General features: G+C 38.7%; 1 protein-coding gene across 2 annotated transcripts; it reads right to left on the reverse strand.

Annotated features, from left to right (window-relative positions):
• Positions 1 to 367: 367 nt before the first annotated feature.
• On the reverse strand, positions 368 to 23225 carry LOC131359729 (uncharacterized). Of its 2 annotated transcripts, XM_058399808.1 has the most exons (5): positions 23113 to 23225; positions 21384 to 21417; positions 6222 to 6296; positions 5630 to 5724; positions 368 to 3476 (listed from the first exon to the last, which is right to left on the reverse strand). In XM_058399808.1, exon 5 carries the CDS (start codon positions 3457 to 3459, stop codon positions 1906 to 1908), a length of 1554 nt encoding a protein of 517 aa, XP_058255791.1. In that variant the 5' UTR covers positions 3460 to 3476; positions 5630 to 5724; positions 6222 to 6296; positions 21384 to 21417; positions 23113 to 23225; the 3' UTR covers positions 368 to 1905. The 2 variants fall into 2 exon arrangements, with proteins under 2 accessions (XP_058255791.1, XP_058255781.1); XM_058399798.1 differs by lacking the exon at positions 21384 to 21417.
• Positions 23226 to 24911: the final 1686 nt, after the last annotated feature.

Below are 24911 nucleotides of genomic sequence, written 5' to 3' on the forward strand. Positions count from 1 at the left end.
AATTGATTGGCGAATGTGAGAGAACGAGTGAGGTGGGCGATAGCAAGACTGAGAAGAACTACATGCAGTGGTACCTGCACAGAGCTTGGAGTACTTATTACATTCCTTAACGAGTATATAATCCAAATGCAATTGTTTACTAGCACAATGATAGTAGTAAAACACTGAAAACGAATCATACGAGTATATAATCCTTGTGCTGATTTATGTACGTATATAAGGCATGTGTGCATAGCGTCTGAACAAGTTGAGTGTGTTGTGACTTGAGTCACAAAAGGGGGGAATGTGGGAGATAATTTTGTAAATGAGGATATATGTATGAGGTGTGTGTTTGATGTAGTGTGAAATAATCGGGGGACAGCAGGAGTGAGTTCTCAGGTAAGGTTTATTCGTTAGGTCGTTTGAGCTTAAGAACAATATAAGGTTTAACACGGCATGTTGGCCTGTCACGGGCCTTGCACACAGGCTGCAAGGGCTTTGAAGAACAAATAGTTGTATCAATGATGTCAGTCTGGCAGGCCTTCTCTGCAGTACCAGGCTTTCCAAACTTGGACCAATCAATGGCAGAGACGCACCCTAGATTATTATGGTCAATCTTCGCTCCACTGGTACCTGGAGCAGCAGTGATCTCATCATGAAGTAAACGCAGTGCGTGCTGGATGGCAATGGTGGTACCAGGCGAAATATCTAGAGTACATAGGTAGAAGACAGCGGATAAATCAGAAAAGCCGTGAAGTGTAATAAAAGAAAGGGTGTTGGCCCCTAAAGGACTGAGGACTTACCCATGCTGTCTCCTGAAGAAGAATGAGGTGTTGGCGAGAGTGAGGCCAAAGACAATCCCACTGGTGGGGGCGGAAACGCCCAATTTTTAATATAATGATTTAGGGAAGTTTAATTATAATGGTGTTTGAAAAGTTGTAAATTCAAAGATAATGGTGTAAAAAAGAATCTAAAAGGTCTACAAAAAGAAAGATGGGTGGGATTGTCTAGGCAAAGAACCAGTGACGTGTTGCATAGGGAAGATAAGGGAAATGTATATAAAGGCTGTAGTTGGAGTTCCCCGGAGAGAGGTTGTTGGGACGTTCATGCGTGAGCATCTCAATTCTTGTGTCAGCGCTGATTATAAAATAAAATCTCTTATCTGCATTCATCTAGTCTGCTTGATCGGCTTATTTAGTTTTGAGGCCTTACTAACTATGAGTCTCACTTAGACTGAGCTGTCGGGTCAGTGTGGAGCTGGAGTCAGATTTTAGTAGTGAGTACAGTAGAATTTTTATTCCACAATAGTCATTGACAGTCAATGTAAGTCTTATTGGAACAAGTCTCAGGTGAATAATATCATTCCTATAGGCAGACAGCAAAACAATAAAAAATAAAAGTATGAATACACATAATTGCAACTAGTGTAAATATGCAAGTTAAATGTTTACTAATAGATTACACATCACTATACAACTGCAGGATGGGACACACACATATTAAGTGATTTTAAGTGATGTTAAACATTACAAATACATTATCTCAAAACAATTCAAATATATTTTCTCAGCATATACACATTAGACAATAACCAAGGGAAATTTTTGTTTTGAGGTAAAGACTTCTCTTTGACATCTTAGGAGACTTAATAGGGATTCTCACATGGTTGATTTAGTCATTAATTTAGGCATTTCTCAAGTTTCTCGTAAAATTCCTTTGGAGAAATAAATTGGGACAAAAAAGGAGACATTAAGTCTCTTTCGAGTGCTAACTATTTAAAACAGAGGAAAACCTTTGACATCAGCAGGATTTGAACAATCTCCTAAACACAACACAAAGAATGTACACTTTGTATACAGCATACAATCATTGCCTAAATGAGAGAAGAGGCTTTGAGATTTGTAATGTGTATGAGTAAATATGTGATTAAGTACAAGTCAGTGTTGGAGTCAGTATGTTGGAGTCAGTGTTACTTTCTTGTATTACCGTACTTATTTCAAGTCCTGAAATTTCCTTGAAAAGGTTCACAAAAAATTCCACAAAATCTGAGTTTGTGATTGAGTTTGTATGTATGCGCAGAACCTGTCTGTGATAGCAAACAGTGGCCTTACAGAAGTTATTTAAAGCTAAGGTTTCTAGCTCCTTCAGAGCCAGACTGAAGATAAATTTGGTGAGTGGACACCCAGGCTTCAACAGTCTGAGTTCAGAAGAGTCTTCTTCTTCAGGGAGCAGGTAATCCAGAATGCTGAGCTCTGGTGTGAGGGCAGAAGAGATCTGTTTATTCTTCTTCACCTTAGGTTGTAGCACCTTAAGTTTTCTTTCAAGGAAAGACCACTTGATTTTCTGTGGGCCTGTCTTAAATGTCACAGTGAAAAATGTATTAAAACTTTTCGCAATCTTTCCCTTGAAAGAAGGGGAAATGGACTCACTGAGACGCTTTGTTAAAATCTGTGATAATATCATATACTTAACATCAAACGTGTAGGTGTCTGCTACATCTTTGTTCTTTATCATTGAATTGTATTCAGTCTTTAAGGTCTCAGACAGTTGACAACGACGCTTTTTATAGTATTTCACATTTTTCATATCAGTTGAGGAGTACTCTTCACAATCAGTCAAAGACTTAATGGCACGCAATATTTCTGCCCCACTAATCTTCCCTGGTCTTCTGTCAGGTGTGTATGTAAAAGGCTTAGACAACTTTGAGGCAACCTTTGGGATGTTTGTTTCAGTTCTGCACTGAACTGTGAGTTCTAGCACAAGAGGATAATGATCAGAAATATCCTGTAGTTTAGCTTCCTCATACGCTACATTAATATTATCCACCAGTCCCACTTTGTGCTCTGGCAGGAAAAACATGTCTATCCTGGAGTGACTGTCATTCTGACGTCGTGTAAAGCCATCTACAGCAGGGTGTTTGTATGACCAGGTGTCTCTGAGATTGAGAGATACAGTAAAATCTTCTAAAAAAGTTCTCAGTGGTGAATGGCTTGCTTGAGATTTTGAATGACTCCGATCAAAGCCGGGATGTAAAACTGTGTTGAAATCTCCTCCAACCACTAGCACACCCTCAGCTGTTTCCATCAAATACTCTTTCAGTCTACCCAAGACTTTTTTGTCTGCCTTGTGATTGTACACATTAACAAGAGTGAATAGTTCACCATACAGTTTACAGAATAGCACAATGTAACCTCCACTATAATCCTCATCATGACAAATGTACTCAAATGGTACGCTGTCTCTTATCAGCATTGCGACTCCTTTGCTTTTTGAGCTGTACACAGTGAAGTAGGATCTCCAGCCTTCAACATCTTTCAGGATGTCATCTTCTGTCCCAACATGTGTCTCTTGTATAAAGCCAACATCAGCATGAAGGTTTCTAAAGCTGCTCAACAATTTTGAGAACTTTTGTGGTGACATTGAAGTTTTTTTAATACCATTTGTGTTCCAGGAGACAAAACAGAGGCTTGATTGTGTCATTATTAATGACTGAACTCCTGTAAAACAAAACACACATGCAATTATTACAAAACACAATCTTTTTTTTTTTTTTTTTAAATAATTTAAATATTTCTGATGGTATGGTTTAGCAGTCTTATGAAACTCAAAATAAATACTACATTATAGAGATTACTGCTTGCAATGTCATTATTAATGATTAAACGTTTGTAAAAGTCAAATAAAATGCACCATATAAAATGCAAATATATATAATTAGAATTATATATTATTATCTGTCTATTGTTTGCAGTGGCAAGCTATGCATTTCACACCTAGGCCTTCACTGGTGTCTGTCCTGAATTAATCCACCTCTATACCATCATTATGATGCCAACATGGGCGTCGCTAGGCCATTTTTGGTGGTAACATTTCTATTCAGCCCTCCTAAAATTCTACAATTCTCCATAAACTGTACACAAATTTGTGATCGCCTGTCCCCTTTAAATTTCACATGAAAATGGCGGCAGACTTATGCACTTTCAGCACATCCTTCAATCCACAGACCGCGGCGTCACAGAGCGAGGATCAGAGGAGAAGTGTGTGTGTGTGTGTGTGTGTGATCAGGAAGACTCGTATTTGGCTTGTTCAGTACTTAAATGTTATACACATCTATGCAATACAGTGGAATGCTGCAAAAAGTTTTTACTATTATACCCTCATTGGGCGCAGAGCCCCCCTTAAATGAAAATTCTAGAATCCCCCCTGGACGCCACGGTAATAGATACTAATCACCCGTTAAATAACAAAGTAAAAAAGAAATAAATCTACAGTATTTCACACCTCACAAGGAATAGTCCATTTTATTACGGTTACTTTTCTCAAAAAAGACATTCTTAATGAAGTATGCAGCAAACTGCAATCTCCGGAGGACGCAGCATTTGAAATGAGATGCAGGGAATATAGAAACAATGTATATGTGTGGTTCACTGCCTCTGACTACTCCAATTATCCAGTCAAAGGACAGGAAATTGCTGATGTAATCGTATGCCTGCTAGATGGCCCCAGTGATGCCAACTCGAAATCTGATTGGTTAATCGAACAGTTTCATTGCCACTTATTTTAAGCTTCGGGCGCCTGCACTATTAATTCTGAAGGCCTTACGACCAGGCAACACATGATGTCAGTCACTAGCTGAAATATGATTGGATAAATATTCTTATCATAAATATACACTACTGGAAGCAGTGCAACCGAGAGAAAAGCTATGAAATGTAGAGAATAGACTATTGGGAATAATTTAATACACATTTATGGAAAAATATATTAAATATATTAAAATGCAAGTCTGTTTAGGCCAGCAGAGAAGGTCCCACCACTGATTGTTTGTTATGTTAAGCTAAAATTACTATATTATACAGATTACCTTCTTGAAAATGTACGTTTGGCTCAGCAGTCAGCTGGTGGTACAAATGTAAGAAATTAAGAAATACATGCTAAGCAATTATGAAATAAGGTTTTAGGTAATTATTGTTTATAGTGGATATATTGTGCAAAACATAATCAGAACAAAACTATGATTTGATATAAAAATATAGAAGTAATGTTTACTTGAACTACTTGCATACTAAAGTGGGGTCATGGATTTTGAGCTTGATTTACATATGTGTTTGCAGACCTTTAAACTGATTACCTTTTAAACATTATAGATTACTTGTTTTCTGTCCTCTGTATTATAAAATGTGTTGAAAGATCAAGTGTATCAGCAAAGTTTTCCTCTTTGTGTTTTTCAGTCAGGTGTATGTTGTGCATACACAAACACATTACACAGATGAATCATCTTGGGTTTTGCCAGTTTATTTTTTAAAAAGGCTGATGTTGCTGCTTTTATTCATTGGTGTGCTGCTTGTGATTGGAACCATTAAAGATGTTAGTAACTATCATGCTATAATGAAAAAGTTCAGATTATTTGTATTTTTATGGAGTTCATGTTTATGTAGTTCATATAAATTTAGCTTGAATAAACTGTACTTCTGAAAGATGATAGTTGCTAGTTTAATGTATTTACATTTGTAAAAGAATAATCCTTGATACTGTAAAAAAAAAAAAAAAAAAAAAAAACATACTTAAAGTATGCTTAGACAAATTGACTACGAATTTGAACACACTTTTCTTAAATGTTACACTCAGTGTAATGCCAGGGGATTCTTACCTTAAAGACCAGACAGGGTATAAACCTCAAAAAATGTAGAGAGGCACCAGTGTTTGTTTTTGATGACCCTTGATCTCCGTTCTTAATTCAGACAACTGTTAAGTAAAAGGTTTCATTGTAAGTGATTTTCTTAAACAATTAGAATTTTCCCCTGACTCTCCTAAACTCAATGATTAGCAAATGGCCCCGCTGATCTTTAATATTAGGTCCTTTATAATAACTAAATCTACTACAACAAACCAACACAAATGATATTATCTTGGTTGTAGTTAAAAATTAAAAGAGGATAATTGATTGTCATTAAAAAATAATAATAATAAGCCATAAAATACTAACACAAATTTGAACACATGTAATGTGCACTGCAGATGGATGCAAATGTAATTAAAATGACATAATTTAAAACTAAAATCAGTATCTGAGAAATACTTGTGTATAACAAAAATACATATGAACATACTCATATATTCACTTAAACTGTCCTCATTGCATGTGTTGTTATGTCTTAGACTTCTGCTTTTAGGTAAACAATATATTATAAAATTAATATATAATATTGTCTTGTTTGAAAATATGGTGTATAAAAACGTACCCTATGCCCTCAGCTGGTTGCAGGAATGTCAGATGAAGAATCCAGTTAGTTCTATGATTTACAGGACCTTGTCAACTTTACAGGAAAAAAAATATAAAAAAAACAAGTCACAAATACTGAAAATATCTGGTTTCCAAAGTTTACAGCAAAAGGTGCTTATTATGGCATAAAAGAGATTTTTGCTGCTACTTACAATGTAAGAGAAAGGAAAGTGAAAAACATAAAGCAGATGGATGCAAATGTATACATTTGTGCATACATTTGAATGAGCACATCTGTATTTCCATATCATTTAACCCTATTAGGACCTAAATCTAAGCATGCTCAGATTCAGATAATTACTCCATAATTCATCGGCAATTCCTAATAGCACCTCCCCACAGTAACACTGCATAGTAGACTCGTGCACAACAACTCATGTAAGCTAAACATTTTTTTCCAGGTTTAGCTAACATATGATAACATATTTTCTTGCTGTTATTTCCCAACACAGTTTTTAGGCTGATTGTATAATAAGTCTGTGACCTATTGAACCATTATTAATGTATTAATTAATAGAGACTTAAAAGAAATGTTGTATGTCCCTCTGGAAAAGGGAGTGTGCCAAATGGCAGAAATGTAAATTTAAGGGTTTTAAGACTTTCTTGTACTTTCAGATCTTACATTGACATCCATATTTCCCCATTTCGATCATTGAAAATTGTGAGTAGAAGCATTTGGTATCTTTTTTATAGCCTTTCACTGCTTTCAGTTAGCTTCATGTTTAGACCCTTAGTCAGCTGTTTAGAGGAGCACTTGGTAACAACTGTGTAATAAGTATTGAGACTTTAAAACAGAGGTGTGTCTGTAGAACCCTGGTGTGTATAGGTGGGAAGGAGGACTCGGGAGTAAGGTGACCAGTTCAACCCACCGCCTCTTTGTTCCACTTTTAATTAAATGTGCAAATAATTACAAAACAGTGAAAAATGTAGCATTACAGTGTCTTTTTTATGTGTAAAAATTGTCAAAACACTTTTTATGCTGTAAACAAAATAAAACAAAAAGTTTACTTGATCTAGGTTCTTTGTTCATACAACTCTTAAGTTACATTTCCAGTGCAAGTAATTTTCTTTAACTGGTTTTACAAACTATATTAAGCTAATGGACCCACTGATCTTTTACATGTAATTTAGGATAAATTAGCATTTAGGATAACACACCAAAGCAAATCATTTTGGTTGTAGTTACAAATTAAGAGGATGAATTATGGCAATTAAAAATATCCAAAATATTAAAAATATCCAAAATAATGAAAATAATCCAAAAAAACAATAACACAAATTTGAACAGAGTCAGTTTTCATAATTTATAATTCATAAAACACTGTAAAACTAAAACAAACCGGTATTTGAGAAATACTTAAAAAAAAAATACATGCTTATCTACAGGACCTAATTCTGCTGCCATACTGAGCAACAGTTGTGGACAGTGCAGGGGTTTATAGAACATATAGAAAGCTAATGAGGAAACCCAGCTAGCTCAGTTCCATAGGAGATTCATAGGAGCTAAATTAATAGAAATTATTTTTTAAAAAATCACTGGTTTTATCTCAAACAGAAGAAAAATTACAGTGGTATGACAATTTTGACAGCATTTTTACCTCCTGAATGTCAAGTGACACTCAAAACACAAACCAATTATGAACTTTACAAATTATTTAAAAAAAGAAGAAACTGGCATCAGTGCTTATCATTCTGCAAACCTGCTTGCACAAAGGTGACATATGGAATTGAATATTCAGTCCATAGTTTAGAAGTAATTCTTCAATATGGAAACAAATCTTTGATTATGAGCCTCTTCCTGAGCTGACCCCTAAACTGGTCCTAGGTGTGGACTCAATTATTCATCGTGTGTGAACACACCCTTAGTGTACAGTGGAATGTGTAATCTATTTTTGTTTTTCACTATAAGCCTTACCAGGCAAACAACTTAAGAGCCAAATTAGGATCAAAGAATGCAGTAACGGGTGTTTTGTAGCTGGTTGACTACTTGGCCACTAATCATAAATAAAAACTTTCATTGTCAGTAAATGATTTTGCTTTGATTATAGTTAAGAATAAAGAGACTATGATTCATTAACATTATTAATGTATAATTTAAAATTTCAAACTGAAATAAATCAAGTAAGTGTAAAACTGGGTGATGATTATTCTACAAAGTTATAATTTAGTGCCTACCTAAAAAGAAAAAAGGAAAAGCAGCTTGATGTAATTTTATCAGTTTAACACAGAGGATACTAGAACTAATATTAGCCACAACCTGAGAAAAAAGTAGTGTTAGAAATATTCATGAAATAGTATTTGGTGTGTCCCTTTTTTTTTGCTTTAATGACAGTATGCAGTCTGACTGACACAAACTCCTACATTCTTTGATTTCATGATCATTTTCATAATTACACCTACTTTAAAAATAATATGGGGAAAAAAGAAGCAGCATAGGAGTTCAAATAGCTCCAAAAAATCAATGAATTTACCAAAATCTAGAAATGATAGGAGATGAAGTGAAATGAAAATGAAAGGAATCTAACACCAGTTTATGAGGACAGGCTCCCTGTAGCTGGAGGAACAAATAAAATCAGCAATTTTAAATGAATGTTTTTAAAAGTACTTCAAAGTTTAATTACAAAACACTGAAAAATACAGAATTTGAACAAGACTGTAAAATGTTACAGTGTAATGTACTGTGTAAAAACTGTAGACACTCCTTTTTTACTGTAAACAAATTAAAACATCCTTGTTTCATTTGTTTCATGGTGAAATGTGATAGATAGATAGATAGATAGATAGATAGATAGATAGATAGATAGATAGATAGATAGATAGATAGATAGATAGATAGATAGATAGATAGATAGATAGATAGATAGATAGATAGATAGATTCAGAGCCAAATTAAGGATAGTGTTGGTGAGCGGACATTCAGGCAGCAAAAGTTTCCCAGAAGAGCCTTGGTCTACTGGAAGGAGACATTCTAGAATATGGAACTTTGCTGGGGGCTCAGAATGCCTCAGTTTCTCTTTCCATTCATTTTCAAGTCTGAGGCTTGTCTCTAAGAAAGATGACTTGATTTTTTGTGTGCCTTTGTCACAAGTCACAGTGAGAAATTTATCAAGAATTGTTTCTTGCTTTTGTATAGAACAGGGGAAAATGTATGCACTAAGACGTTTGGCTAAAACATGAGAGATTATCAAATATTCCACGTTGAAGATGTGTCTGCCTTGTGAAAGATGATATTCTTTAAAAGCGTCAGAGACACATTTTGTTTTTAACATGTTGTTGTACTTTATCTTTAGAATTTGTCACTGAACATGGATCACTTTTGATGTGCTCCACTTGTCTTCGATTAGGTCTTTGCTCTTCTAAGTCAGACAAAGTCTTGATGGCACTCAGTATTTCTGCCCCACTGATCTTCCCTGATATCCTGTTGGGTCTTCTGATACCTGTATGTGTTGCTGTTTTAAAAGTAAGGCCACTTTTGGAAATTTCCTTCCTGCCTGTTCTTGCACTTCAAGAACCAGAACAACTGGATTATGATCAGAAATTTCGTTGTCTTCCACTCTGATACCACACACTAGTCTCATTGTGTCACTGCGCATGAAAAACATGTCTAGTCTAGAGTGACTGTCATTCTGATGGCGTGTAAAACCCTCATCAGCAAAGCGCAAGTATGACCAGGTGTCTCTTAGATTCAGAGAAACAGTAAAGTCTTCTAAAATAGATCTAAATGCTGAATGGTTCGAGTCTGAAGGACTCCGATCAAAGCTGGGATGTAAAACTGTGTTGAAATCTCCTCCAACCACTAGCACACCCTCAGCTGCTTCCATCAAATACTCTTTCAGTCTACCCAAGACAGTTCTATCTGCCTTATGTTTGTACACACTGACAAGTGTGTAGAGTTCACCATACAGGTGACAGAACAGCACAATGTAACCTCCACTACAATCCTCATCATGGCATATGTAATAAAAAGGTACATTGTTGTTTATCAGTATTGCGACTCCTTTGCTGGAGGAGTTGTTTACAGTGAAATAGATTTTCCAATCTCTAACATCTGTCAACATTTGGTAATTTTTTGTCCCAACACGTGTCTCTTGTATAAAGACAACATCAGCCTGAAGATCATTGAGACAGCTCAACACATTTGAAAACTTTTGGGGTGGGCTTCTTATACCCTGAGTGTTCCACGTGACAATACAGAGACGTTTTCCTTGTGATGCCATGATTAATGATTGAACTTCTGTAAATAAAATACACAATTAAAATCACAGTAATTTTATAATATTACTCTCTATAGTATATTATTTATTTTTTTAGGATAAAACAGCACCTATTTTAATTATTTCACACCAGGTCGTAAATTTATGAAGGATTTGTTTTAGATCTCTATTCATCATGTTCTCAATACAGTTTTCAACAAATATTCACTAAAAATTAAAAAAATATATATAAGTAAATAAGGATATAAGTGAGGTATATATTAGTAAAGATACATGTAAACCTGACTAAATGATATTTTATTTATAGTGTTCTATACTATACTATACTAAAGAAATAACTATGTAAGAAGTGAAGATACTTTACACAAGTTAATCACATCTGTCAGCTGACAGTTGGGAAACTGTTCTCTTATTGAAAACTGTATGAAAATTATATAGAGTGAAAATTATTAAAAGTTGATTTTCATTGTTTTTACTGTATAGAATTCCAGGAAAGGAAAATGAGATTGCTGCTACTTTATGCTTGATTGCATAAGCACTAGTTTAATATACAAAACATACATTTGTTGACAATTTGTATAGATTTATGGCTTTCCATACTGTAAAGAAAGAAACAACTTCAACAACTTCCTAATAATTTTATTACATCAGTGTGCAGTACAATGTGTAATGTCATGACAGTGTTACCTGAAAGACCAGTAAAGCAGCTTGAGAGACCACAATGGATCAAAGAATACAGAGAGACACCAGGGTTTACTTTTGATGCTCTTTGTTCACTTGATCTCTGTTATCTTGTCAGGACTGTTAAGTGAAAGTTTTCAATTTGATTTCAATGTGATTTTTTTTTACAATTGTAATATTCTCCTTAACTCCTAAGTCACTTATATTAAATCAATTGAGAAAAGTCTACTGCAACCAACAAAAGCAAATGACACTGTATTGGTTTTATCCTATCCATCCTATTGTCATTAAGTGACAATTATTTAAGGACTACTTAAAAATGTAAGAAAAAAAGAAATTGCAACTTAACATAATTTTTCACACAAGGGATTTCATTACAAATTCAGAGAAAAGCTTCATATGAATTTCAGAGTTTCTTAGTATTTAGTATGTCCTTGTTTTTGCTATAATCACAATATGCACTTGAATGGACACAAATTTCTTCTATTTCAGTAAAAGAGTTATTATACAATTTCCTTTATTGGGAACTTTATCATTTTCATAATTACACCTTCATTAAAATGTAAGCTTTGCAATTTCTCCTGACCTAGATGGGGATATAATGTTATCTGCATCGCACTCTGAGGGGCTCGATGTAGGCAACAATGAGTGAACAGCATTCGAATTGCCATCGCATTTTGTGGTGCTCTAAAAGCTCCTGGAGGTGATCACACATGCTGCTGCTAAGCTTAGCTTAATTTGGCATAATTAAAAGTTAGTGTTGTCCACAATGAGCTTGATAATCACTGACTAACTTCACACCGCCTTTCACCTCCATGCCGGCATCTCCAATTTTATTTATTTATTTATTTATTTATTTATTTATTTATTTATTTATTTATTTATTTATTTATTTATTTACATACCTTCATACTGAGGTGTTGAGGTTGTGGAATAATCCTTATTCTGCCTGACTGTTCTCCTCAGCCACTGCTGACTATTCAGCCATGGTGGACTTTGATGAACAAGGGTATGCGGCGATGCCTAGGGTTGAAGAGATGGCTGCAGGCTATCTCTCCCCTTCACTGGGTACATGAAGAAAGTCTGCATTCCTACTGAGGCCCTGGCAGGCCACATCAGCCTTATAGGGAAGGTCTACCATCCTGCAGGTTAAGCCGTTGTGGTGCTGCACACAATATGGCAGTTTTGCAGTTGTACCAAGCTGACCTGCTAAAGGAGCTCATCTTCCGGAAGGGGCTCATCAATGAGGTCTGAACTCTTCCAGACCACAGATTTAGCCCTCTGTGCCACTAAGCAGATGGCCCATGCCATCGGCCATTTCAAGCCTGCATTTAGTTCCCACAGAGAGGCAATCTGACAGAGATAAAAGAAAAGGGACAAACCTTTCTTTTTGACTTCCAGGTGTCTCCTAAGAGCTTGTTCTTCGTTTGCCGCAGTGAGGAGCTAGGGCTAGGCCAGTACCCACCAGTCCCAGCCTTGACTGCTGAGTCAGGAAAAGAAGGCTAGTGCTGCAGCCTGACCCACCCCATGTAAAATCTGGGTGGCTGGCCAGTGTTTAGGGGCAGATCCCCCAGGCGAGAGACAACCATCTCCGCCATGTGGAAGGAAGGCCAGGAAGGAATCCTAATTTTCATTGCTGCCTACCCCGCCACCTCCGGTGCTTCGGGGTTCAGCCACGACTACCCATCCTCCTGCTCCTTATGTGTTGCCACCTCCTGGGTTAGCTGCTGCCAGCTTGGGCTACACCCAATTTTAGACCTGTTTGCTTTGAATTGTATGCTGAAACATACAAGTCCAGGATGTTAACGCTCAAGGTCACTGTGTTGCAGATCAGCTCTGAGGACTGATTTGCGATGACAATCCTGCCACATGCTTTGTACCCTTCTTATATATTCTCACCTTGGGTCCCACTCTTAAAGTGTGTCGTGGAGAGTGGCAGCCAGGCATTGAGATGCCGTGCTTGCCCACAAGATCCCTATGTTTCTAGTGCTGAATCACTTTCTCCTGAAACTCAGGAGCTACCTTTGGAGGTCCCCTTATTCAGTCATTAGATCGGTCTGTGTTTGCACCCCCTATTTAGGTTGGCACACCAGATCTGGCCCTAGGTAGAGACAAGATTTCTCTCGCTGAGAGCTTATTGCACTCCTAAGGGGGACCAGTTCCTAGACTCTGTTCTCCCAAATGAGGTTGTGGAGACTATTTTCAACTTTCACCTCTGGTGTAATCGGCTTCGTCAGGATCTAGTTCACTGCCCTATTAGTACAGTGCTAGAGTTCCTGCAGACATGCCTCTTTGAGGGCCTATCACCCTCTACATTGAGGTATATGTGGCAGCCATTGCTGCGAGTCATGTGCCTGTTGTCTGGTCTCTCACCTCCTGCACGGTGCTAGGTGGCTGAGGCTTTCCACTACGTGGTCCTGGAGGGGCTTCTCCAAGCCCCCTTTGAGCCAATGGTGTCAGCTTCTGATTAGTTCCTGACCCTGTACACAGCTCTGCTATAAGTTGGTCTTCTGCTTTCTGCCCCATGAGTTGTGTTTCTGCCCCAGTTGATCTGCCCCAGTTACTTTTAATATTAGTACATGAAACACACTTCAAAGACTACCTCTGACTAGATATGAGAGTGTAGGTTTAGATAAAATATAAACCTCTAACAAGTATATTGTAAAGCCAAGGCTTTCCTCTGAGTTAATTATATACCTATTTCTTAATGAGGCTAAAACATCTCTTGACTTACAGTCAACGTAAGACTCATTGGAACACTGGCATAATTATTCTTCTTCACTAGAAGAGTTCAAAATGATCTTATAGAATCAGATATCAAACAGATAGCAAACATGCATAATCCTACTGCCTCTATTTCTGTTGTTGGTTGTAAATGAGCAGAAGAAATAAGTTAATATAGCCTATTTTATTACCTAAAATTTCTTGTTTCTTTTTGTTTGTCCATTTAGTTCTGTTTAGATTTTTATGGTCAGGTGTTTCTTACTTTAATAAACAGAAGAGATTTAGAAGAGCAAGTGTTATCATCACCAAGTAGATGTAGCTTAAACATTTCCTTGCAGAAACTCATCTTTCTCTTGTAGTGATGTAGTGACGGGGAGACAGGAAATATGGGTGGTGTTAGTCAAGTGGTTATTTTTAGCACTATTCTGCACACTCTGGGGTTAAAGTAATACAATTTCCCTGAGTGGATCAATAAAGTATTCTGATTCTGACTGTTATTGTTTCAGGAGTGGAGAAGTTGTTTATTGTATACTCTTTAATTTACATCATGTAACAACAAAAAATTATAGTATGAATACATATAATTGCAGGTAGTATAAATATGTAAGGTAAATGTTAACTAAATATAAAGAGCCTTCACTGTAATTTAAATCCATTATAAAGTGTTGTTTAACATTACAAATACATTTTCTAAAACTATTTAAATATGTTATCTCAGCATATATACATTAGACAATAACCAAGACAAATTTTTGTTTTGAGGTAAAGACATCTCTTTGACGTCTTAAGAGACTTTCAGGATTTGAACACTAAACACAACACAGTGTACACTTTGTATACAGCATACAATCATAGCCTAAATGAGAGAAGAAACTTTGAGATTTGTAATGAGTATGAGTAAATATGTAATGAGTCAATGTTACTTATTTTATATTACCATACTTATTTTAAGTCCTGAAATTTCCTTAAAAGTGTTCACGAAAACATCCACAAAATCTGAGTTTGTGATTGAGTTTGTATGTATGTGCAGAACCTGTCTGTGATAGCAAACAGTGACCTTACAGAAGTTATTTAAAGCTAAGGTTTCTAGTTCATTCAGAGCCAGGCTGAAGATAAATTTGGTGAGTGGACACCCAGGCTTCAACAATCCGAGTTCAGAAGAGTCTTCTTCTTCAGGGAGCAGGTAATCCAGAATGCTGAGCTCTGGTGTGAGGGCAAAAGAGATCTGGTCTGGCTTCTTCACCTCAAGTTGTAGCATTTTAAGTTTACTCTCAAGGAAAGACCACTTGATTTTTTGTGGGCCTCTCTCAAATGTCACAGTGAAAAATGGATAAAGATTTCTCACTATCTTTCTCTTAAAAAAGGGGGAGATGGACTCACTGAGACGCTTTGCTAAAATCTGTGATAATATTAAATCCTTAACATCAAAGGTGTGTCCTACATCTTTCTTCTTTATCACTGAATTGTATTCAGTCTTTAAGGTCTCAGACAGTTGACAGCGATGCTTTTTATAGTATTTCACATCTTTCATATCAAGTGAGTATTCTTCAAAGTCAGTCAAAGATTTAATGGCACTCAGAATTTCTGCCCCACTAATCTTCCCTGGTCTTCTGTCAGGTGTGTATGTAAAAGGCTTAGACAACTTTGAGGCAACCTTTGGGATGTTTGTTTCAGTTCTGCACTGAACTGTGAGTTCTAGCACAAGAGGATAATGATCAGAAATATCCTGTAGTTCAGCTTCCTCATATGCTACATTAATATTAGCCACCAGTCCCATTTTGTGCTCTGGCAGGAAAAACATGTCTATCCTGGAGTGACTGTCATTCTGACGTCATGTAAAGCCATCTACAGCAGGGTGTTTGTATGACCAGGTGTCTCTGAGATTGAGGGAAACAGTAAAATCTTCTAAAAAAGCTCTCAGTGTTGAAAGCCTTTCTTGAGACTTTGAATGTCTCCAATCAAAGCTGGGATGTAAAACTGTGTTGAAGTCTCCTCCAACCACTAGCAGACCCTCAGCTTTTTCCATCAAATACTCTTTCAGTCTACCCAAGACATTTTTGTCTGCCTTATGATTGTACACATTAACCAGTGTGTATTGTTCACCTGTCACTAGGCAGCCTGGGCCTGAACACCAGAGGGAGCCATCGTCCGAATATTAACCATCTCTGCCCACTTCCGGTACAGAGATGTATTTAAGCAGCTCGCCACCTTCACTCAGTTGCGAAGCATTGTTTCCATTTAGCGTTACTTGCCAAGCCTTGATTCAGTTCCTGTTTAGCTACTTCGTGTATGACCTTGCCTGTTTATTCTCTTTGCTACGAGTTTCGGATTTGCGTTTTTGACTAGTTTGCTGAGTGTTAGTTTTCTGGTACTTGACCCTTGCTTACGTTTCCTTGACTACGATTACCTGTCTTCTGTTCTTCAGTAAATCTGCTGATGGATTCTAATACACCGGTGCCTGACGAGTCCTTACAGAATGCTTCGCCAGAGATGAATCCAGCGGATATGCAAGCGGCGTTATGGCGACAGCGAGTCCTCATCCTAGCGTATCAAGAGGAAGTTGACTCCCTGAAAGCCGCGAATCAGCAACTCTAGCAACAGCCACGAGACCAAGCAGCTGCCGCTACGCCGGCACTCTATGTGCGCAGCGAACTTCCCCGTTTCGCCCGGCCGGAAAAGTTCGACGGATCCGCCGATCGCTGCCGGGGATTTCTACGTCAATGCGACAACTACTTTGCTCATCAACCAGAGGCGTACGGCGACGAGAGAACCAGGTGCGCGTTTATTTTATCCCTGCTTACCGGTAGAGGTTTGGGACTCTGATCCTCAAAGCGTCCGCGGATTATTTCGCGAACTTAATCAAGGAGGTATTCGAATACCCGGCTGGAGGCAAGGATGTTTCCTTACAGCTGCTGGAGTTGCGCCAGGGAGTGGATACGATCTGCGAGAGGTTTTCATTAAGGAGAAAGCGACCAGGCTCCCACCGCACAGACCATGGGATTGCGCCATTGAGCTCCTCCCCAACACCACACCACCCAAGAGTCGAGTCTACCCCCTCTCCATTCCAGAAAAAAAGGCCATGGAGGACTACATCGAAGAGGCCCTCACGGCTGGATATATCCGACCCTCTACATCACCGGCTGCTGCAGGTTTTTTCTTTGTGGAGAAAAAGGACGGAGGTCTCCGGCCATGCATTGACTACCGAGGTTTGAATGCCATCACCGTGCCTTACCCCTATCCTCTCCCGTTAGTTCCAGCTGCCCTCGAACAGCTACAAGGAGCTAAAGTATTTACTAAGCTCAATCTGCGCAGTGCCTATAACCTGATCAGGATAAAGGAGGGAGATGAATGGAAGACTGCTTTTCACACGACAAATGGACACTATGAGTATTTAGTCATGGCATATGGACTTACCAATGCCCCTGCAGTTTTTCAATCCATGATTAACGAAATATTCAGAGACATGCTCCACAGTCACGTTATAGCTTACATCAACGACATACTGATTTACTCATCCGACCATGACCAACATGTTTCTCACGTTCGAGCCGTCCTTCACCGTCTCACAGACCACAACCTCTTTGTAAAACTGGAAAAGTGTGTATTCCACTGCTCCTCCATAATGTTTCTGGGGTATGTGATTTCTCAAAATGGAGTGGAAATGGACCAGTCCAAAGTGGCAGCTATCACGTCTTGGCCGGAACCCACCAGTATTAAGGAGCTACAACGATTCCTGGGGTTTGCAAACTTTTACCGCCGTTTCATCCAGAATTATAGCACCATAGCCAGTCCTTTGACCTCATCGCTGAAAGGAAACCCACGGAAATTAAGGTGGACTGACCAAGCCAGGACAGCCTTCAATAGGCTCAAGCAGAGCTTCTCCTCTGCCCCCTTACTCCGACACCCATGACCTGACCTGCCTTTCACCGTGGAGGTGGACGCCTCTAACTGCGGAGTAGGGGCAGTACTTTCTCAATGCCAGCCAGAGTCGGGCAAACTGCACCCATGCGCCTTCTTCTCCTGCAAACTCACACCAGCGGAGATGAATTATGATGTGGGCAACAAGGAACTGCTAGCCATGAAGTCTGCCCTAGAGGAGTGGAGGCATTGGTTGGAGGGGGCTATTCACCTGTTTCTCATTCTCACTGATCACTGGAACCTTGCGTATCTTCGTGAAGCTAAACGCCTGAACTCACGCCAAGCCAGGTGGGCACTGTTCTTCTCACGATTCAAGTTCACAGTCACCTATCGTCCGGGGTCCAAGAACGGTAAAGCTGACGCGCTCTCCAGATACCCAGATACCATCCTCCCACCTTCTGTTCTAGTAGACCCCATACATTGGGATTTCATGAGGGAAATCGAACAGGCCTACACCTCAGAGGCACCACCCCCGAACTGTCCTCCTTCCAAGCGTTTCGTGCCCACAGCTCTCCGTCAGAGACTGATCAGGTGGACCCACGAAAGCCCCAGTACAGGCCACCCAGGCATACACCGCACGACCCGGTTGCTACGTCAAACCTTTTGGTGGCCTTCTCTTAACCAGGATGTGGAGGGGTTTGTACGCTCATGCTCCGTTTGTGCCCAGTCTCGGACTGGCCGCCATTTGCCTGAGGGCCTGTTGGAACCATTACCTATCCCACGCCGTCCCTGGTCTCACATTTCCATAGATTTCCTCACCGATCTCCCCGATTCGCAGTTTCACAACCATCATGGTAGTCATCGACCGGTTCTCCAAGGCGTGTAAACTCGTCCCCATGAGAGGCTTACCTACATCTATGGAAACCGCCATGGCCATCTTTCAGAACATGTTCCGTAATTTTGGCCTCCCGGAGGACATAGTGTTGGACCGCGGCACCCAGTTTATCTCCAGCGTCTGGCAGGAGTTCTGCAAACAATTGGGGATCAAGGTTAGTCTGAGCTCTGGGTATCATCCCCAATCCAACGGTCAAGCCGAACGCCTGAATCAAGAGCTGGGAAGGTTCCTGAGAGCATACTGCAGCAAAGAACAACACAGGTTGAGCGAGTTCCTCCCATGGGCCGAATATGCCCAGAACTCTTTGACTCATTCCTCCACGGGACTAACGCCGTTCCAATGTGTATTAGGCTATCAACCACCGCTGTTCCCTTGGTCCGGAGAGCCCTCCGACGTCCCCGCGGTAGATGAGTGGTCCAAGCGCAGCCAGGAGACCTGGGAAAGAGCCCATGTCCGCCTACAGAGGGCGATTCGAAGGCAGGTTATTCAAGCCAACCGCCGACGTCAGCCTCACCCAGCCTACCAGGTGGGGCAAAGGGTTTGGTTGTCCACACGTAACCTGAAACTGAAACTACCCTGCCGTAAACTCAGCCCGAAATTCATAGGCCCTTTCAAGATTGTTCGCCAGATAAATCCGGTCTCTTATCGCCTTGAACTGCCCGCCTCATATAGCATCTCGCCCACGTTTCATGTGTCTCTGCTCAAGCCTTATTACGGACCCCAGACAACGAACCCCAATACTCACGAACCGCCCCCTCCCCTGGACGTTGACGGCTCCCTCGCCTACCGAGTTAACACCATTTTGAACTCATGTCGCCAGGGCAGTCGCCTCCAATACTTGGTGGACTGGGAGGGGTACGGCCCCGAGGAGCACTGCTGGGTCAATGCTCGCGACATCCTGGACCCAGCAGACTCATAGAGGAGTTTCACCAAAACTTTCCCCACAGACCTGCTCCTCGTCCGAGGGAGCACCCTCGACGACGAACACCTGGAGATGTTTCTAGATGGGGGGGTTCTGTCACTAGGCAGCCTGGGCCTGAACACCAGAGGGAGCCATCGCCCGAATATTAACCATCTCTGCCCACTTCCGGTACAGAGGTGTATTTAAGCAGCTCGCCACCTTCACTCAGTTGCGAAGCATTGTTTCCGTTTAGCGTTACTTGCCAAGCCTTGATTCAGTTCCTGTTTAGCTACTTCATGTATGACCTTGCCTGTTTATTCTCTTTGCTACGAGTTTCGGATTTGCGTTTTTGACTAGTTTGCTGAGTGTTAGTTTTCTGGTACTTGACCCTTGCTTACGTTTCCTTGACTACGATTACCTGTCTTCTGTTCTTCAATAAATCTGCTGATGGATTCTAATACACCGGCGCCTGACGAGTCCTTACATCACCATACAGTTTACAGAATAGCACAATGTAACCTCCACTATAATCCTCATCATGGCGTATGTACTCAAATGGTACGCTGTCTCTTATCAGCATTGCGACTCCTTTGCTTTTCGAGCTGTACACAGTGAAGTAGGATCTCCAGCCTTCAACATCTTTCAGGATGTCATCGTCTGTCTCAACATGTGTCTCTTGTATGAAGGCAACATCAGCATGAAGGTTACTAAGGCTCATCAACAATTTTTGGAACTTTGTTTTAATACCATTTGTGTTCCAGGAGACAAAATGAAGACTTGATTGTGTCATTATTAATGATTGAACTTCTGAAAATAAAACACACACAATTATTTAATACACAATCTTTATATAAAGATTGTGTATTAAATAATTGTGTGTGTGTTTTATTTTCAGAAGTTCAATCATTAATAATGACACAATCTTTATATATATATATATATATATATATATATATACACAGTGAAACCTTGACTTACGAGTGACTCAACTTACGAGTTTTTCGAGATACGAGCCGTCGCTCAGTCTATTTTTTGCTTTAAGATATGAGCCGAGATCTGAGTTACGATCGAGCGAGCTTACACCACCAGCCACTAGGTAGCCCAACAAGCATTCATTTCACGTGGTTATCTCTCCAGGTCGTGCGTTGGCGCTGTGTAAGGACACTTCATCACTCATTTTCCAAACATTTTGAAAGGGAGGAAGAAACAAACCTCCTTGGACAGGTTTTTATTGAAATTCCGTGCAAGTGAAACCGAGGAAAGTGTGGCGAAAAAGGCAAAAGTCAGTGAAGAAGATGATTAAGTGAAGTGAAAAAACAAAAAAAAAAAAGAAAAAGTAGCAATTAAGTTTAGCGATAAAGTGTAGCATAGTGTGTAAGTTAAATTTAGCAAGTAATTGTAGCATTAAGTGTGTAGCGAGTAAGTTAAGTTAAACGATAGAGCACGAAATGAAAAACTCCGCCACCCTCCTCCGCCAATCTCCTCCACGTCCGCCAGCACCTTCGTCTGATCTTCAATGTAAATACACTTAATAAAAACAGTTTATTTCTTTACATTCTCTTTTATTATGTATTATTATTGTTTTATACATTATTTGTTATTTATAAAGTACATTTTTCTTATTTAAAAAACACGTAACGTAATATATATATATATATATATATATATATATATACTTTCTGTCATTGTGTTTTGTGTTGTATATTTAAAAGATAAGCCAGAGACTTATCTAGCAATCTTGAATTGAATTGTAAAACTCAAATAAAACACAGAATATAAGACGCAATTATATATTATATTATTATCTGTGTATTGTATGTTATGTTAAGCCAAAAATAACTATATTACCTTGTTGAAAATGTACTTTTGGCTCAGCAGTCAACTGGTGGTATAAATGTAAGAAATGAAGAAATACATATTTAAGCAATTATGATACAAGTCTCAACAGTTAAGTCTACATTATTACATCTTTGTATTTTTCAGTCAGGTGTATGGTGTTCACACACACACACACACAGACAGATTAGTTAATCATTAATCATCTTGGGTTACATTTACTGTCACAGACTGCTGGACAGTTCCCTGGCAGAACACCAGAGAGCAGTCTGGCAGGGTTTCTTTATGTTCCCTTGTGCTTTTGTTTACATTGTGTTTGCACATGTACTTGCCCCAACCGATCCTGCCTCCCTTTCCCCACCTCTTCACCTATTCATTATGTTTCAATAATTACCTTCCCTATATATACCTGCTGTCTTGTGCTTTAAGATAAGACACTTTTGCTCACAAGGATTAATGGAACATTATTTATTGTGTAAGGTCATTATCCCTGATTATTTAGTATATTTGGTGGAGTTTAAAAACAGCACCCAACAAAGCCCTTTGATGTGGAAGTGAACGTCTCTGAAACAGGAGTTGGGTTCTGTCACAGTGTTTCAGGAAGATGCCAAAGCTCAATACTGTGGCCTTCTTTTCCTGGAGGCAGTCTACCCAGTGAGCACAATTACAACATTGAAAATTGAGAACTGCTAGCCATCAAGTTGGCTCTGAAGGAGTGGGAGACACTGGAGGAGGTTGAACAGCCACCTCTGAATGGCCCAGTACCCAAAGCCGCAACAACCCTGCTGGTCTCTGTTTTTTGACTGCTTACATTTCACTCTGTCCTATCACCCCAGCTCTAATGCTAAAGCAGGTTTTCTTTCCTGGTCCATTCTGCTGGGCCCTGAGCCCATTCCTCAACTGAACACACACACAGTGCATCCATTGACAACTGGACAGTCACTCGGCAGGAACACGCACTCCTGTCTTCCTCATGAGCTCTTTGTTCCTAGCTGCCTACGTATCAATGCATTTACACTCTGCTTAGGTACTGGTGGACCAACATTGACTCATCCAGTTGAAGGTCCCTCAAGCCATGTCTGTAACTAAGTTAATCCCACTGCCCACAACCCAATGGCCCTTGTATGACAGAGCCATAGATTTCCTAACCTTCTGAATCCCAAGGTATCACCATCATTCTTCTTATCATAGAGTAATTCTCCAAGTCACTTTCCAGACTCATCTATGCCTTGACTATAGCCAAATTTCTCTACACCTGTTTTTTGCTTCCAAAAGCAGAGGACACAATAAGTGACTAGGGTCCACAGTGGAATTGACCTCACTTCCAGGTTTCAGGTATCCAGAAACTATTGGTCATATCCAGAAATTTAACCAGGAGGTCAGTAGATTTATTTGAAACTTTCTGATACAAATATGATTGGGGCCAAATTTTGCCATGGGCTATAAGCCCAAAACTCACTATTGACACTTGACCACATAGCTTACCCTTTTCCATTGCATGCTGGGGTACCACCTGCCCAAGGATTCTTATTTCCTGGACTACAAACTTTTGCAAACGTACTTACAAATGTGACAAGTGGAATTGTCTAATTGATCCACAGTTTGTAATTAATCTAAAATTCAGTATGGAAAACAAATCTGAACTGACCCTGAACTGGACTGAAGTATTCAGTGTGAACACACCCATAGTGTACAGTACACTGTGTAATGCATTGGCATCTCTTTGTACAATGAGCCTTACCTGAAAAACTAGGCAGACAACTTAAGAGCTAAATTTGGATCAAAGAATGCAGCAACACCAGCATTTGCTTCTGTTGTTGGTTGATGACTTGATCTTAATCAGGTAGGGCCACTGTTAAATAAAAACACTCATTGTAAGTAATTGATTTTGCATGATTGAGTTAAGAATAAACTGATAACGATTCATTGAAAAATATATATTAACATTTAATTAAGCATATTTTCAACATTAACATTTAATTACAATTTCAAACTATAACAAACAAATGAATATTTATGTCTATTAAGTAAAAAAAGAAAAGAAAAAAGAAACAAAAATTTCTTTTTTAAATCAGCAGTTTTAATTGAATGTCTAGGTAACTACAAAACACTAAAAATACAGCATTTTAACACAACTATTACAGTTTAATTTACATTTTAAAAGCTGTAGACAAGTAAACCAAGTAAAGCTTCCTTGTTTTATGGTGAAATATGACACAGATGATCATAAAATGATAACTAACGCCTTAGAAATTGATGAAGTGAAGAAACAACCACAACTCATCAATGTTTCTGTATGTGTGTGTTTTAATTGTTTAATTTATAATAAACATCCTAAATATGTTTAAAGTTATATAGATTTCCCTGCTAGGAACTTCCCTTGTACACTCAACTGATAGAAGAAATGAGATCATACAATTTACAGGAAATATAAATGCACGTCACAGTTACATAAGTCACACCTAAACAATGGTGATACCATTATTCAAATGTACAGACATAAAATAATGACACATACAATACAGACATTATTCTGATACAGACCATTTACAGACAATTAAAAGTAACTCCACTTTACATCATTCCACATCATGTTTCAGAAATATGTATATATTAGTATAAGTATAGAAATATAATTATGCTTAAACTGTAAGTAATCTATTTTCTTTTTTAACATAATTCCATTATTGTGTGGAACTTACCTTGTGCACTCAGCAAAAATGAAGACGTGAATTAGATGAAGAATCAGATCAGTCATATGATTTACAGAAACTCTCACCACAGGTTCTGTAATTATTTGGTACTTTGCTGGTCCATAAGATTTACAGCAAAAGTTAAAACACAAAGAAAAGACAGAGGGAAACAAAAAAGCAGCCTGATGCACAAACCTCTGTGCCCCATTTGCATGGGCACTTCTCTATTTCCGCAGTGTATTGTTTAACCCTTGAAGATCGAAACTTAAGCCTGCTTGGGAATATGTGGTTTTTTAATACAATATAATATTGAAATTGTGTGCCCAAGGGGGAAAACAGTGTTTTTATCTATCTATCTATCTATCTATCTATCTATCTATCTATCTATCTATCTATCTATCTATCTATCTGTCTGTTTGCAAATCTAGCAAGAACATGCAAGATTCAATATGTTAAATAAAGAAAGTAGAATAATGCTACTAGAAATCTCATGTGTGCTATATGTACATATATGTTCTTGTTTTATGAGCTGGACATATGTTTAGAAGGCAAAAATGAAAATGTAGCTTTGCTTAATTATATTTAATTTCCTTTCTCTTGACCTCAAATCAGCTGCTGCTCACAGCATATGAGACATAAACACAGTCTGATGCAAATGTCCAGAAGTGATTTCCTTATCCTTGCTTGAATCTCTCAAACGAATACTCAATACAGATAGTCAAACATGCTTAGCTCAGCCTGTGTGCATTTATAAAGACATGAATAAAGAATTGCCGTCAGCTGGCTTTTGCATAGTCAAATCTACCCTATGTGAAAGAGAATCTCTGAATTCACCAGTGTTGTATAA

The sequence above is a fragment of the Hemibagrus wyckioides genome, linkage group LG01 (genome assembly GCF_019097595.1).
Source record: "Hemibagrus wyckioides isolate EC202008001 linkage group LG01, SWU_Hwy_1.0, whole genome shotgun sequence".
Classification (NCBI taxonomy): Eukaryota; Metazoa; Chordata; class Actinopteri; order Siluriformes; family Bagridae; genus Hemibagrus; species Hemibagrus wyckioides.

Coding starts and splice junctions, on each gene's coding strand:
- LOC131359729 (XM_058399798.1), bottom strand. CDS start 3,459: ATGACACAATCAAGCCTCTGTTTTGTCTCCTGGAACACAAATGGTATT.